This window comes from Colobus angolensis, unplaced genomic scaffold, assembly GCF_000951035.1.
Source record: "Colobus angolensis palliatus isolate OR3802 unplaced genomic scaffold, Cang.pa_1.0 Scaffold283, whole genome shotgun sequence".
Classification (NCBI taxonomy): Eukaryota; Metazoa; Chordata; class Mammalia; order Primates; family Cercopithecidae; genus Colobus; species Colobus angolensis.
The window spans coordinates 2,068,717-2,084,232 of NW_012116077.1; the positions used below are offsets into that span (position 1 = coordinate 2,068,717).

The following is a 15,516-nucleotide window of genomic DNA, read 5'->3' on the forward strand; positions in this document are numbered from 1 at the left end:
CCTTCCTTCCTTCCTTCCTTCCTTCCTTCCTTCCTTCCTTCCTTTCTCCCTTCCTTTCCTTTCTTTTTGGAGTCTCCCTCTGTTACCCAGGCTGGAGTGCAGTGGCATGATCTGGGCTCAGTGCAACCTCCGCCTCCCGGGTTCAAACGATTCTTGTGCCTCAGCCTCCAGAGTAGAGGGGACTACAGGCATGTGCCAGCACCCATGGCTTTTTTTTTTTTTTTTTTTAAGTAGAGACAGGGTTTCACCATGTTGGTCAGGCTGGTTTCAAACTCCAGATGTGAAGTGATCCACCTGCCTCGGCCTCCCAAAGTGCTGGGATTACAGGCGTGAGCCACCATGCCTGGCCTGCATTTTTTTCTTATTGGTTGCTCTAGAGATTATAATATACACTTGTATATTTTTTACATTCTACTTAGAGTTAATATTGTACTGCTTCATGTAAAATGTAGAAACTTTAAACTAGACGTATCAATTTATACCCCCTGTTTTTTATGCTATAATTGTCACACACATATTTTACACAAAAAGATTTTAAACTTCACAAGACAGTGTTATAGTCATTACTTTAAAAAGTCCTATGTTACTTAAAAAAATTGAGAGAAAAAATGGCTTTTTACATTTACTTAGATATGTATTATTTTTGTTGCTCTTCATTCCTTCCTGAAGGTCAGAGTTCTATTTGGTATCATTTCCCTTCAGCTAAAAAAAAATTCACTCAGGATTTATTGTAATGCAGGTCTGATGATGATAAATTTTCTTAGTTTTTAGTTTATCTGAAAATGTCTTTATTTTATCTTTATGCTTGAAGGATATTTTTGTTTGCTATAGGATTCAGAATTGTCAAGTCCTTCCCCCAGCCCCCAGCATTTTAAAGATGTCATTTCACTCTCTTCTGGCCTCTATGTTTTCTGAAGAGAAATCAGTAATCATTTGAGTTCTTGTTTCTCTGTATATAATGTGTAAATTTTCTCTGGCTTTTTAAAATATTTTCTTTGATATTCTGCAGTTTGACTATTATATGCCTGGGCATTTTTTTTCTTCTTATCCTGCTAAGGATTTGCTGAGCTTCTTGAATATGTAAATTTATACCTTTTACTGAATTTGGGGAAATTTTCACTGTTATTCCTTCAAATACTGTTTCCTCACCATTTTCTCCTTCCTCTCCTTTTGAGACTCCAATTACTTGTATGTAAGACCTTTTGATACTTCCCCACATATCCCTGAGACTGTTCATGTTTTTAATCATTTCACTATCTATTCTTCTAAAGGGATCATGTCTGCTTATCTACCTTTAAATTTGCAGACATCTGTTGTTTTTGTGTTACTATTGGACCCATCCTGTGCAATTTTAAAAATTGTACTGTTTTCGGAATTCATGCTAAATGAATAGATTAGCTACTCTTGCCATAAAAACGACAAAAAAAGAGGTAACTATGTGAGATCATGGATATGTTAATTTGCTTTACTATAGTAACCTTTTTACTCTCTATATGTATCCCATAATATCATGTTATGTACCTTAAATACACACAATAAAATTTACTTTTTTAAAAATTCCAATATTATGCTTAAAGTTTAGAATTTCTATTTTGTATGTTTCCATATTTTTTTTTACTATTATTTCCTCTCTCCATTAATTGCAAACATATTTTCTTTTAAATACCTTAGCATAGTTATCCTAGCTGCTTTAAAATCCTTATCTGCTAATTCTAATATCTGGATCATCTCAAGGTTTAACTCCATTGATTGTCTTTTAAAAATGAGTCACAATTTTTCTTCACATATTGAGTAATTTTGGATTATGTTCTGGGTATTATAAATGTTATATATGAACACTCTAGATTCTACTCTATTCTTTTGTAGATTATAGATTTTTGTCATAACAGGCAATTAACTTGGTTGGTCTATACTGTAGACACCATCTCTTGACTGGAAGTTCAAATCTCAGTTAACTTCCTTCATTCTTAGTGGAAATCTGTCCTGTACATATGTGGTCCAGAGGTAAGGCAGATATTTGGGCAGAATTTATACTCAGAATTTTGGATCCCGCTTTCCATTCCAGATGTCCCCCCATAACCCCCATCACCTCCCAGTGGCTATGGTTGCCCTGACTTTTGTTTCTGGTTCTTCATTCCACAAAGACTGCAATTTAGAAAAAAAAAAAAATCAAAGTTTTAGATGTCCTTCACAGCATTAGTTTCAGCCTGCCATCAGGCTGCAAGCTGTAAAAACGGGTACCCCACCTTGTGATGTTACCTTTTTCCAAGTGTTTACTCTTCTCCAGAAACTGTCTGCTTTTGGTAATTTTCCAGTGCCTTCAAGTCGTTGTTACTTTGTATTGTTGTTATATGCAGGAGGGTTGAGTTTATTAGGAGCTACTTAGCCATACTGAAACAGACGTTGAATTCCCAGTGTATTTTGTTTACAATGGGGTTTTCTATCATGAATCTTGGTGGAGAGACAAAACCAACAACACCAGTTGTATTCTTGGTATCAAATTGCTTACATGTAGAGGCTAAATCATGTCCTCTCCATGGTACTTGACTGCCCTAGCAGAGTTCATTTCTGCTTAGCAAAGAGCCATATGGCTATTGAGACTACAAGTCATTTTTAGAAATATGATTCACTTTTAACCCCCATTATACACCCGGCTAGATAATAGCAACTTGAGAGGCAACACAGATAAATTTTAAAAGTGGACCAAAATCGTATATATCTTTGTTCAACCACATCCCAGTTGTGTGACCCTAAGCAAGTCACTTAAGCTTTCTAAGCCGTTTCCTGTTGCCATAATACAACGTACCTCTCAGAGTTGATAGATTAAATGGGAGAATGCAGGTAAGTGTGTCCACATATCCTGTTTTGTCTGGGAGAGTCCTGATTTCTGGTGGACTTAGTGTAATTATTAACAAAGCCCTTTTGACTCTCAAAAATGTTCCAGTACTTGTCAAATACTATTACCAATCAACTCAGCAAATACTTCTAATAGTGAATGTCTTATTCCATTTTGTGCTGCTATAACAGAATACCACAGAATGGGTAATTTCTGATGAACAGAAATTTATTGGTTCACAGTTCTGACAGCTGGGAAGTCGAAGATCAAGGGGCCACCTGCGGTGAGAGCCTTCTTGCTGTGTCATCCAATGGCAGATGTACAAAGAGAGGGAGAGACAGAACAAAAGATTTAACTCACAGCCTCAAGCCCTTTTATAATTGGCATTGATACATTCAACAGGGTGGAGCCTTCATGACCTGAACATATCCCATTGTGCCCTAGCCCCCATTATTATCACATTGGGGATTAAGTTTCTAGTACATGCTTTTGGGGGGACATATTCAAACCGTAGCTGTGACATGCAGCAGAATTGCTAAGCGCTAATGCCTCACTTCACTGCTTCACTTTTTAACCAAAACATTGCTCCATAAACTATGAGGAAAGTGCCTAATACCATTGTATTGTGTTTTTTGTTGTTGTTTTGTTTTTTCCTTTTATCATATGGAGGACGGTATCCTGATTTCCAAGACTGGTCTTTATATCTGATAATCAGGGCGAATGACCTAATTTGTCATTTCCCTCTCATCTCTATTATTACCCAGGTGAAAAGAGATCAAAGGGAGAGAACCTCAGAGGGAGAGAACCTCAGGAATAAGCTTAGAAAGGAAAAGATGATGTGTGTTTGTGTCTATGTCTATGTGTACCAGAATCATGTCTTGGCCTGTGATTGTGTGTGTGTGTGTGTGTGTGTGTGTGTGTGTGTGAAAAGTATATCACAGCTTATGGAGCTAGTTCCCACCTTTCAGCCCTTTGAGTGATATTCTGAGGCTGAACTGGGGTGAGAGGTGGGCAAGACTTTACTATGATGAATGAAGACTCCAATTTTCATTTTTTGGCTTTTCTTGGCAGATTTTCCTAGGCAATGTCCCTGTGGGAGGGATTTTGGCTTCCATATATTTGCCTAAATCACTGACGGAGAGAATTCCTCTCAGCAACTTACAAACGATCTTGTTTAATTTCTTTGGCCAAACTTCACTCTTTAAGGTAAATTCTTGCCTGTGGTGACTGTGATGAACTGGCATATGGTGACTCATTGTAATTATGAACTCTTGCTATTTTCATGATGTTCTGTTTATTTTAGAATATGCTGATTGCTTCCACAAGTCTTCCAGCACAACCCCTGCCCCTTAACATGAATCAACGTCTACTTTAATGATGTTCTACAGTTTTTAATTTTCACAACATCTCAGCTTTGGAAGGGACCTTAAGGATTATCTGGTGGCTAAACAGAGGTCTCAAGATATTTCGAAGCCAGAAAAGAACAGCGAGTTCTCCTGATGAAATAATGTTTCGGCTTGTCAGTGCTTTCCTCCCAAATCTCCCCTGGCTCCTCAAAGCCAACATGTCCACTATTTTGGGCCAATTCCTTTGAAGCTGGGTGGTATCCAGAAGGACATTTGCCTGCAGGCATTTGTTGCTACTTCCCACAGCCCCCACAGAACTTTCTCTGAAGGCTGCAGTCCTCACCCACTAGAAAACAGAGGCAGCCTGATGTGATGCTGAAGAGTGTGGACTCAGGGGCAGTCTGGTTGAATTTAAAGCTGGCAATGCCATATTCTGCCTGTGTGTCCTCAAGCAAGTTACTCAACCTTCATGTGCCTTAGTTTCCTTCTCTGTAGCATAGGGTGATATGAATACCTTATAGAGCTATTGAAGGATTTAAAGGAGTTAGTGTATTTAAAGTGCTTTACAATACTGCTTGGCACATAAGTACCATGTTAACTGTTTGCTCTACTACTATTATTATTATCCTGTCTTAGGTCTCTGCCTAACAAAAGGCTCATTCATTTAGACCACTCTGTCTCATCTAGCTATTGGGAAGACAGTAAGAGTTTGCATGAATTTGAAGATAATGAACACTATTAATTGTTAATATTTACATTTATTATTTCATCTACTTCTCATGAGAAGTCGAGACTCAAAAAGCTTAAGTAATTTTTCCCAAGGCCACATACTTAAAAAGTGGTGCAGCTAGGAATCAAACCCAGGCTATCTGACTTGAAAGTTCATGTATTTAAGAGGTCAATACATTAATTTTCCTAGATGTGTTTGCATTTCTAAAGAGGTTATCCAAAGTAATGGATTTCTAATGGTTAAATATTCACATTTCTTTTGTGGGAGGTTGCACTGGGTCAACTCAAAATATAGCACATACCCATACCACACACCACCTCAAATATACCATGTCACCTCCAGCTATGCCTGTAAGGCTTTCTGTTCCCCTGGAGTTCTCTAGCCACTCCTTTCTCTATCTACATTCTATTTGTTCCTGTGGGCTTAGCTCAAATCCCACCCAGGATGGCTGCTTGGAGTAAGTGAGCCTCTGCTCTCCTTCCTGCCTCCTGGGCAAAATATTTAGTGGGCAAAACATTTTAATAAAAATTAAAAAATGTGATCCATGACACTCTGACTCTTTTGGAAGGCTTACAATTTCTCTGTGTCACCTGAGATGCCATTACTTTGGTCTTAATTTCTCTCCTTTCTTCAGAGGGCTGTGCTTGCCTCATAGAATAACAGACAAACTTGTTTTGCATAGATTTCACACTTAATAAGTCATTTTTATTCACTAACACTTTCTACTGAAAAAGATTAAAGATCTTTGCCAAAATTAGCCTGCAAACGTCATAGTACCAGATGAAGAAGGATTAGAACTAGCCTGCCGTCAAATTCAGTGCTGAAAGGGCCCTCCTAACTCATATCATCCCATCTATTCAGTTTACCATTGGTAAAAGTAAAATGGATATTGAGGACATTGAGACTCAGAGAGGGGAAGGAATCTGCTGAAGGTGACACAATTTATTCATTTATTCACTCAATCATTTATTCATTCAACAAATATTTATTTAATTCCTACTGTGTGTCTTACACGGTGCTGAATGCTGAGGATGCAATGCTGAGCAAGAGACATAGTGCCTGCCCTCACGGAACTTCCAGTCTGCTGGAGGAGAAAAGAGACCTAAACGTTCTAACATTGAAAGGGTGACCCAAGGCTGGGATCTGTGCCACTGGTTATTGGGGAATGAGTACTTACAAAAGATGCTGCTCTTTAATTCTGTTTTTCCTGAATCCCTGAGTATCACAGCCTTGCTTTCACACTACTTCCTCTAACATTTTTTTGATCAAAATCTTAAGTCATTATGACATATAACTTTAGACATTTGTTTGTTTGTTTGTGTCTTTTAAAGACAGGATCTCGCTCTGCCACCCAGGCTGGAGTGTAGTGGTGCAATCATCACAGCTCACTGCAACCTCGAACTCCTGGGTTCAAGTGATCCTCTTGGCTCAGCCTCCCAAGAAGCTGGGAATATAGGTGCTTATCACCGTGCCTGGCTAATTTTCGTTTTTTTTTTTTTTTTTTTTGTAGAGACAGGGTCTCACTTTGTTGCCCCAGCTAGTCTCAAACGCCTGGCCTCAAGCCATCCTCCTGTCTCTGCCTCCCAAAGCGTTAGGATTACAAGTGTGAACCACTATGCCTGGTCCACAGAAATTGTTGATAAGGCACCACTCTTGGATAATATGTGTCTCCTCCACGCCTCCACTAGCTGTGATTCTCAAGGAGAGGGACAGGCACTAGGTGGTTACAATATGGCATGGAGACTCTGGGTGCATAGAAGAAGAGATCTACCACTCATCTGGGAGATCAGGAAAGTGCAGTGAGAGAAAGGTCTCAGCGGAGTCCTGAAGTTGAATAGGAGCTCAAAGATGAAACAGGGCAAAGAGAAGGAGGGAAGAGAGTTTTAGCTAGAAGGAATAGTTTGTCTAAAAGTTCAGAGGTATACCAGATAAAACTTGAGCCTACAGTGCAAAGGGTGGAAGGGTGGGAAGGCTCCATTCCTTTCCTGGTATGGCTACCATTTTGTAGTAAGGGAAATGAGACCAGAGAAAAGGCTAATTAAGTCTTGGGTCATAGCGTGTGTCTCCTCATTTGGCCTTTTCACTACAGAAAGCTGTGTCTCTTAGACTAACTTGGGAGGATCATTAAATAACATCTAGTCTGCCATCTTTCCTAGTGTCACCAACAGACCAAGAAGGGGTAATAAGGCTTAGGAGGAACAAGGGAGCTAGGGTTAGCACTTGGCCTTTTGAATGTCAGCAGGGCCTTTCCCATTATATCTTGCTGCTGGCCATCTCTAAATCAGGTTGCCCCAGAATGGCTTTGAATGAACAGAACAGGTCAGAAACAGGAAGTAAGTAGAGTCCTAGTGGAGCCCCAGGCTGAATTCGCAACTACCCAGGCTGCAGGGCTCAAGTGTGTAGGGTAGGTAGTAGGGACTGCACGCTGTTTCTTCAGAAATATGAAGCCTTGGCATCTTCTGAAAGTGGCCCAGCAGGGTCTCCAAGGAATATCATCTGGATTCATGTCCTCTAGGCTTTTTTGGGGAAGTCCTCAGAGATTTTTCTTCCTCTCCCTCTTGTCTGGTATCACCAGCTCTATCTCTGGCCTCTTCACATGTGCCTGTGCCCCAGAAAAGGCAGCCTCTCAGCTGACTTGCATCCTGGAGCCTTGGCCTGGGGTACTTTGGCACTGTTAGTTAGCAAGCCCCGCTTCTCAGGAGATACATTCTAGTTTGTTGCCTTTAAACCAACATTTATTAAGCATCCCTGCCATGTCATTCACTTGCCTTGTGACCTTTATCCATATAGGCACTGAGCCACCCAAGCCTCAGTTTATCTGAAAAATGTTTATATGGTTTCAGTGAGGACTGCAAATGGCATGTGCATGAAAAGCACATAATAAGTGGCTCACTGTTGGCAGAAGACACCTGCTGTGTGCTAGGATATGTGAGGAACACCAGGCTATACAATGCCTAGGCTCTGCCCTCAGAGCTCACAGTCCCCTAAGAAGGCGATGACTGTCCTCTTAGATTTGTTTCAAACTGGGTGTTGATCAACCTGCTTCCATCTCTGTCAGAATAGAACAAGAAGTGGTTTATAACTTACACATGATAGATTTAGGTTTCTTATAGAGAAGCTCCCTAAAAGTAAGCAAGGATGATTGAGAATTAGAACTGGGATAAGTTGTGAAATGTCAAGGTCCAGAAAATTATCAAAATAGAGAATAGTTTCATTTTGTTGCCAGTGCAGTACTGAGTAGCAGATGCAAAACCAATGCATACTAGATAGACATTTGGATGGATAGATGGATTAATGAATTCTTCTAGCTTGGTATAATGGAGACCTTATGTGAAGACAGGAGATGAGCTGAATAACCTTTGACCTTAGCTTGCAATTTTATTTTCCACATTTCTATACCTAATGTTGTGTGTAGCACTTCAAAATTCCAGATTGATTATTAATATGTAAGTAATTAGAAATTTAAGTCCTGAACTCCTCTTTTGTTTCATCTGCAGACCAAAAACGTCACTAAAGCATTAACCACATATGTTGTGAGTGCCAGCATTTCAGATATGTTCATTCAAAACTTAGCTGACCCAGTGGTTATCACTCTGCAGCATATTGGAGGAAACCAGGTAATATATCCATTTTCAGTTCTGAATCAAATGGCCTCAGGAACTCTTCACGATTTTTCTGTTGAAAGTAATTTGTTAATTAACAGATGTGATTCTAACACTTAATGAAGAATGTCCTATTCCAGGTAGCAAAGGTGTGTTATAATTGGAACTTTCTAGAAATAATGCCTTATCCTAAAGTGATAGGGAATGATCGGCATTCTAGCACTGTGACAGATTAGTGGGGCAGTGACTGGATCTTTTGGATGTCCCATCACACTAAATGACATGTGATTCCATTTATTTTTGAGTGAGGCAAGCAACTTCACTCAAAATAATTGAATATTTGTATTACTTGAATTTCCATAAAGAACATTAAAATGTGTATGAATTATCACCAAAGAACTAAAAGCATAGTCATATGGCATAAAATAAGGTATATATTACTAAATAATCAAATTTAGCCTAAGTACAAGTATGAATGACTATTCCATTATTTGACATTAATGTATGGCCAGTGTGAAGTCTCAATAGATTTCTCAGTTCCCAGTCTAAAAGACCATATGGTTCAGCATACTTTTCACTGGTCTTGCTTCTGGAAGGGAAGAAGAAAAGGAAGAGAGGGAGAGGAAATTTAAAGAAGCAAATAACAAATGAAACATGTTAGATAGGTAAGATCTCTCAATTTGGTCTGGGCTACAGCACTTCAATTACCCCCAGTAACTAATTGCTCCTTGCCTGCAGTTTCCTGGAGACTATAGGAGCTGGTGAGGTCTTAGGAATGTTCTGTAGGCCTGATGAGGGAGCAGATCAAATTTGTGTTCATAAGGCTTGATCTCAGCAGTGAGGCCCGAATTCCAAAGCTCTGGAAGGAACACATCAGCCCAGCATTGACTATCCATAGCCTTGTACCAGAAGGGCATGGCAATTTTTAATACTACCATATATTTTAAAGGACATATGAGATCACCATCCAGTGACATGCTATTTTCTCACTTGTAAATCCAGAGTTAGATGGAGTTAGTTTAACAGCCAATTCACAAATGGCCCAAATGTGTATGTGTATATGTGTGTGCATATGAGTGTGTTCATGTCTACCATGGGAAAACACATTGAGAAGAAAACACTTGTGTGTATATGTTACTATATGGTAAATATCACAAAGCAAGGTGTTTACCTCTGATTTTCTTTTTTCCAGAATTATGGTCAAGTTCACTGTGCCTTTTGGGATTTTGAGAATAATAGTAAGTATTTTTGTTAGCAACTTTGACTTTGCCCCAGACCATTTTACCACTTGGCAGTTAAATGGGAGGGAGTTGTGCTCAAACTGCTGTCTTATCAGACCCTACAGAGCATTCTGAATGACCAAGATACAGGATATGATTTTTATATCAAATTAGGGCATGGGAATTAAGACAACTTTCCTTTTTGATAGGTAAGATCTCTCAATGTGTGCTGGGACTACAGTGCTCCAATCATGCCCAATAACTAATTGCTCCTTACCTGCAGTTTCCTGAATATTATAGGAGCTTATTATAAGTATCTTAGGCCCCAAAGATAATTATTTGGGAAATCAGAAAAATCACACAACTCAAGGGTAAGCAAAGTTGGAAGAAAGAAATCTGGAAGGCCCAGCGCAGAGTAACCTTGAGCTGTTTGAAGAAAGTTGAGGAAGGAATACCTGGTTCTTTATGTGGGCTTTCCCACAGAGTTTTGCGAGATCTACAATCTCCTTCCCTTTTTTTTTCTCCTCACCTCTTTTAGACTGACTGTGTGACCTTGGGTAAGCAATTTACCCCCTCTGAGCCCCAGTCTTTTTATCTTTTCATTGAGGAGATGAAACTTTTTGGTTGGTCTCTAAGGATCCTGCTTGCTTGAATAAGCATGAGTCTTTGGAGACAGATAGTAAAAGAGACTGGGAATGGTCATTGCTGACTGATTTGCTCTTAGGCCTGCCATCTTCACTGGAAATATCCAGGGTTATCACCGAATCTCAGAGAATTTCCAAACAGAATCAATTTCCTTAAGAACGCCAGGAGTGGCTAAGTGAGGAGTCCTTCTGCCTGTGGAAACTCTGCCTGGGACCTTTCCCTTTTTCACTATCTTTGGAATTCTAGGACAAAATGGAAATTCTCTTCCCATTTGGCTCCCTAGGGTATAAGAATACTACTTCTTTCTGACAGACAAAAATAACACCGCCTGCCCTTTCCTGATCCCCTCCAAGTCTCTTAGGATAAAACCCCTATAAAGTGATGAGCTTTGTCCCCTACAACCTCAATAAGTTGATCTCTGTGTTCATTAATGCAAATTACTGGGCTAATCTCAGGTCACCCTTTGCCCCTGCACCTCTGTCCCATGCATCTAGAACCTCTGGAACCTTTGGCGTTATCCCAGATGGACAAATGTTGACCACACTTAGCCGCCTGCCCTGGGATAACCCCTTTGGTCTAGTGCCACTCGTGAAGTTCTACTCTCAATCTGGTCTAGTACCTGAGATCTACAGGTTATGGAAGTATAAGTGTTAGTTCTAAACCCTGAGTGTGCTCAGAAGAAACTAGCCAGGTGTCCAGTAGAGCAGAGGCTCTAATTGGCCCTGCAGAGTTCTAGACCATGATCTGACTTTGGTTCAAAGCACTTGAGACCCTTTGAATTGCGGGTTCAACTGGGTTTTCAGATGTCTATTCCAGTCCCTCTGAGTAAGCTCAAGTGCCAGCCTATATTCCATATGTCTATGTCCTTAAAAAGATTCCAGATCTGCCTGCTTCCTATTTATTGGCTACTTTTAAAAAAAGTCTTTATCACTGTAGTGTGGTGGCAGGACTTTTGTTCACAGTTAGAGTCTGTCCTAATTTATAGAGGTGTGGTACAAGAACTGAAAAAGTGAGAGCTGAAGAAGTTATGCCATTTACGAAGTCCCCAAAAAGTCAGTTTAGTCTATTAGACTTAATTTAATTCCAGTGTTCAATTATACCCCTAATCTTGCTGTCTTAGCAAATAATACTAATTATAACATACGTTTAAATAGTGCATATAATGAAAAGTTAAACATTTCTGAGAAAAACAAAATTACTTTGAAATTTCCTTCTGTCTCCTACAGATGGGCTGGGTGGATGGAATTTGTCAGGCTGTAAAGTAAAGGAAACAAACGTAAATTACACAATCTGTCAGTGTGACCATCTCACCCATTTTGGAGTCTTAATGGTGAGTTGTCTTGATGGAAGTTTGAGAATTTTTATTAGACCAGTAATATATGTGTGAACTGTTTTTTAAAAATGGTATGCGTTTGGAAAACAAAAAGCCCCCCTCCAATTTGTTCATCCAAAGTAGAGCAGATTGAGACAAATATTTATTTATTTTTTCTTCTTATAAAATTAATGCTTGCTTCTCAAATTTCAAACAGTACAGAAAAGGTCCCTGTAGCCTCCCTCCCAAGTGATCACCACCTTTAACAGTCTAACGTGTATATTAATTTAGGTTCTTTTCCTGTGTATACATTAATGTATGTTTTTGTTTTGTTTTATAAACATGGCATCAAATTATTCATACTGTTTTTACCAATTGCTTTTTTCACTTAGCAACATATATTGCACAACTTTCAGGCAAATGTGTATCTATCTATTACACTTCAATTTTTAAAATACCTTTATAGTATACCATTGTTTGGGTTTAACACAATAAATTTAACTAATTCCTGACTGGTGGACATTATAGCTGTTGCTGTTTTTCTCATTACAAACATTTCTGTAATACACATTCTTACTCATGTGTCCTTGAACACTGGTGTAAGTATTTTTGCAGGATAAGTTGACAGAAGTAGAATTGCTGGATTAAAGGGTCTGGTCATTAAAATATTTAAATTTAAGAAGGATCATAGGTATTTGTTGAGTTTTTCTTCCAAATGACTATCAAATGTATTCCTTTTTCTCTACCCACATCAGAATACTTCCCTGGATTTCTTAGGTGACTTTATTATATACTGTTGTCTGAATGTGTCATATGTTACTTGTTCCCACAAAGAATGGTTAGCTTTTTGAGGGCTGTGGGTCTGTTTAATATTTATTTTTAAACCATACCTATTCAACAAGTAAGTGGTACTCAATTGATACTTGTTGAATTGTAATAATTTTGTTCAGCTCCCTCCAAATTGGCTAGAACACTACAGTGGGAGTCAAAAGACTGGGGTTGGCTGGGCATCATGGCTCACACCTGTAATCCCAGCACTTTGGGGGCCAAGGTGGATGGATTGCTTGGGCCCAGGATTTCAAGGCCAGTCTGGGCAACATGGCAAAATCATGTCTCTACAAAAAATAAAAATAAAAAAATTAGCCGGGCATGATGGCATGTGTCTGTAGTCCAAGGTACTCGGGAGGCTGAGGTGGGAAGAATCACCTGAGTCCAGGGAGGTTGAGGCTGCAGTGGGCCATGATCAGGCCACTGCACTCCAGTCTGGGCAACAGAGTGAGATCCTGTCTCAAAAAAAAAAAAAAAAAAAAAGAGAGAGAGAGAGACCAGGGTTCTTGTTCCAGCTCTGTCTGTAACTAGCTATGTGATCTTGGTCAGGTTGTTTCCCTCTTTTGGATCTTAGATTTTTCTTCTGAAAGGTGAATGACTGGAGTACACCAGGGTTTCTCAATCTTGGCACTATTGATATTCTGGCCAAATAGTTCTTTTTCTTTTCTTTTCTTTTTTTTTTTTTTTGACAGAATCTTGCTCTGTCACCAGGCTGGAGTGGTGCAGTGGCGCAATCTCGGGTCACTGCAACCTCTTCCTCCTGGGTTCAAGTGATTATCCTGCCTCAGCCTCCCCAGTAGCTGGGATTACAGGTGCCTGCCACCACACCCAGCTAATTTTTGTATTTTTTTTAGTAGAGACGGGGTTTTACCATTTTGGCCAGGATGGTCTCAATCTCCTGACCTCACGATCCGTCCACCCCAACCTTCCAAAGTGCTGAGATTACAGGCGTGAACCACCCCGCCGGGCCCCAAATAATTCTTTGTCGTGGGGGGTTGTTCTGTGCTTTGTGAGATGTTTAGCAGCATCCCTGGTCTTTCCCCACTAGATGCCAGTAGCACCCTCCCCAATTGTGACAACCAAAAATGCCTCCAGATACCACAAAATGTCCCTGGGAGAGGGGTAAAATCACTCCTGGTTGAGAACTACCAAAGTAAACACTGCTTCTTAACCTTTTATGAGTCATGAATCTCTAATCATCTGATGAAAGCTTTGGACCTTCTTCTTAGACCAGTGCACACATATATTCAAATAATTTTGCATGTCATTTAAGATCTTTAATGGTACTTAATTAATAAATTACTGAACTTTGTGATCTCTAAGGTCCATTTTATTTGTTAATTTTGTGAAAGCTATTTAAGGTCTAAGGAAAAGGACTTTTTTTTTTTTTTTGCTGTTCTGTGTAGCGTTTTGAGATGCTCAATTCAGATAATTATTCACTTTGCATCCCAAATTCACATCTATTAGTTTGGTTATATTTTAAATGTAGAACATGTTAATGATGATGAAGCCAAGGACTAAATGCTCTTCCAGTGCTATTGATGGCTCCCCATGCTCTGTACACAGTCAATTGGACTAGGCATACTCAACAAACAATATTAGGTTTTATCATATATCCATTCACATAATCTGGTTTTAGAAGAGCTATGGCAGAAATGTTATACATTCTGGGAACTTCCTGTTAGTGAACACTGGAAGCATTTTGCCATAAACTTGCTCTGGTGAATGTGTAAAACACAGCACATTGTGTTCCTTAGGATTTATCCAGATCTACAGTGGATACAGTGAATGAACAGATATTAGCGCTTATAACATACACCGGATGTGGAATCTCCTCCATTTTCCTGGGAGTTTCAGTGGTGACATACATAGCTTTTCAGTAAGTTGAGACAGCCTTGCTCTGAGTACGTTTAATTTGCTATTACCATTGTAACTTTGTTAATTTCATGAACACATCACAATAGGAAGAAGTCGGATCCATTAGATTATGAAGTGGACAGGTTAAAAACAAAACATCAAGGCTCCTCTAAAAATATTTTAATTGAATTTTTGTAAAACAAGAGAGTTGGGATAGGAAAATATTTCTCTATAGGATATAAAAACACCAACCCTAAAAGAAAATTTGATAAAGTAGACTTTATTAAGAACTTCTTTAATCAAAAGACACAATTCAGATAGTGAAAGGCAAACCTTACATAGAAGATAATCACAATGCATATATCAGATAAAAGACTTGTATGCAGAATGTATAAATAACTCTCACAAATCAAAAAGCAAAAGACAATAAAGTTTATAAATGGACAAAAGACTTGAACCGGCACCTCACAAAAGAGAATATCCGTGCCTAAGCCTAACCTTTACCAGATGGCGCCAATAAGCATATGACAAAGTTCTTTACATCATTACTCATCAGAGAAATCCTAATCACAACCACAGTTATGTACTTCTCTGCACCCACCAGAATGGCTAAAATTAAAAATAAGGACAATAGCAAGTGTCAACAAGTATGTAGAACAACTGGAACTCGTACACTTGCTAGTGGGAATGTAAAATGGATCAGACACTTTGGAAAATTCTTTGGCAATACCTGTTAAATATAAATATACATCTCGCTGTTGACCCAGAAATTTCGCTCTTAGATATATACTCAAGACAAATGAGTACATATGTCCACTGAAAGATATGTACAAGAATATTTATAGCAGCTTCAGTCACAGTAGCTTCAAATTAGAAACAACCCCAATTTACATTAACAGTTGATTGGATGAATAAATTGTGATATATTTGTAAAATGGAATGCTACACAGCAGTAAGAAATGAATTACTTCTATACAATACAACATAATATCTAAATTTCAGGGACATAGAATTGAGCAAAGGAAGCCAGAAAAATAAGACAACATACTGTGTGGTTGCATTTACAAAATGTTCCAAACGCAGGTGAAATCTATGGGGATAGAAGTGAGAGTACTGGTTACCTCTGGTGGGTGATATTGA

At 39.0% G+C, this 15,516-nt stretch overlaps 1 protein-coding gene across 2 annotated transcripts in view; it reads left to right on the forward strand.

Annotated features, from left to right (window-relative positions):
• ADGRG4 (adhesion G protein-coupled receptor G4) overlaps positions 1–15,516 on the forward strand; it is a 110,804-nt gene that overhangs the window by 78,442 nt on the left and 16,846 nt on the right. For both annotated transcript variants that reach the window (XM_011948784.1, XM_011948783.1), the window contains exons 13-17: positions 3,908–4,042; positions 8,410–8,529; positions 9,707–9,752; positions 11,606–11,709; positions 14,277–14,398. In XM_011948784.1, the coding sequence (XP_011804174.1) occupies positions 3,908–4,042; positions 8,410–8,529; positions 9,707–9,752; positions 11,606–11,709; positions 14,277–14,398 (527 nt within the window). The remainder of the gene's footprint in view (positions 1–3,907; positions 4,043–8,409; positions 8,530–9,706; positions 9,753–11,605; positions 11,710–14,276; positions 14,399–15,516) is intronic.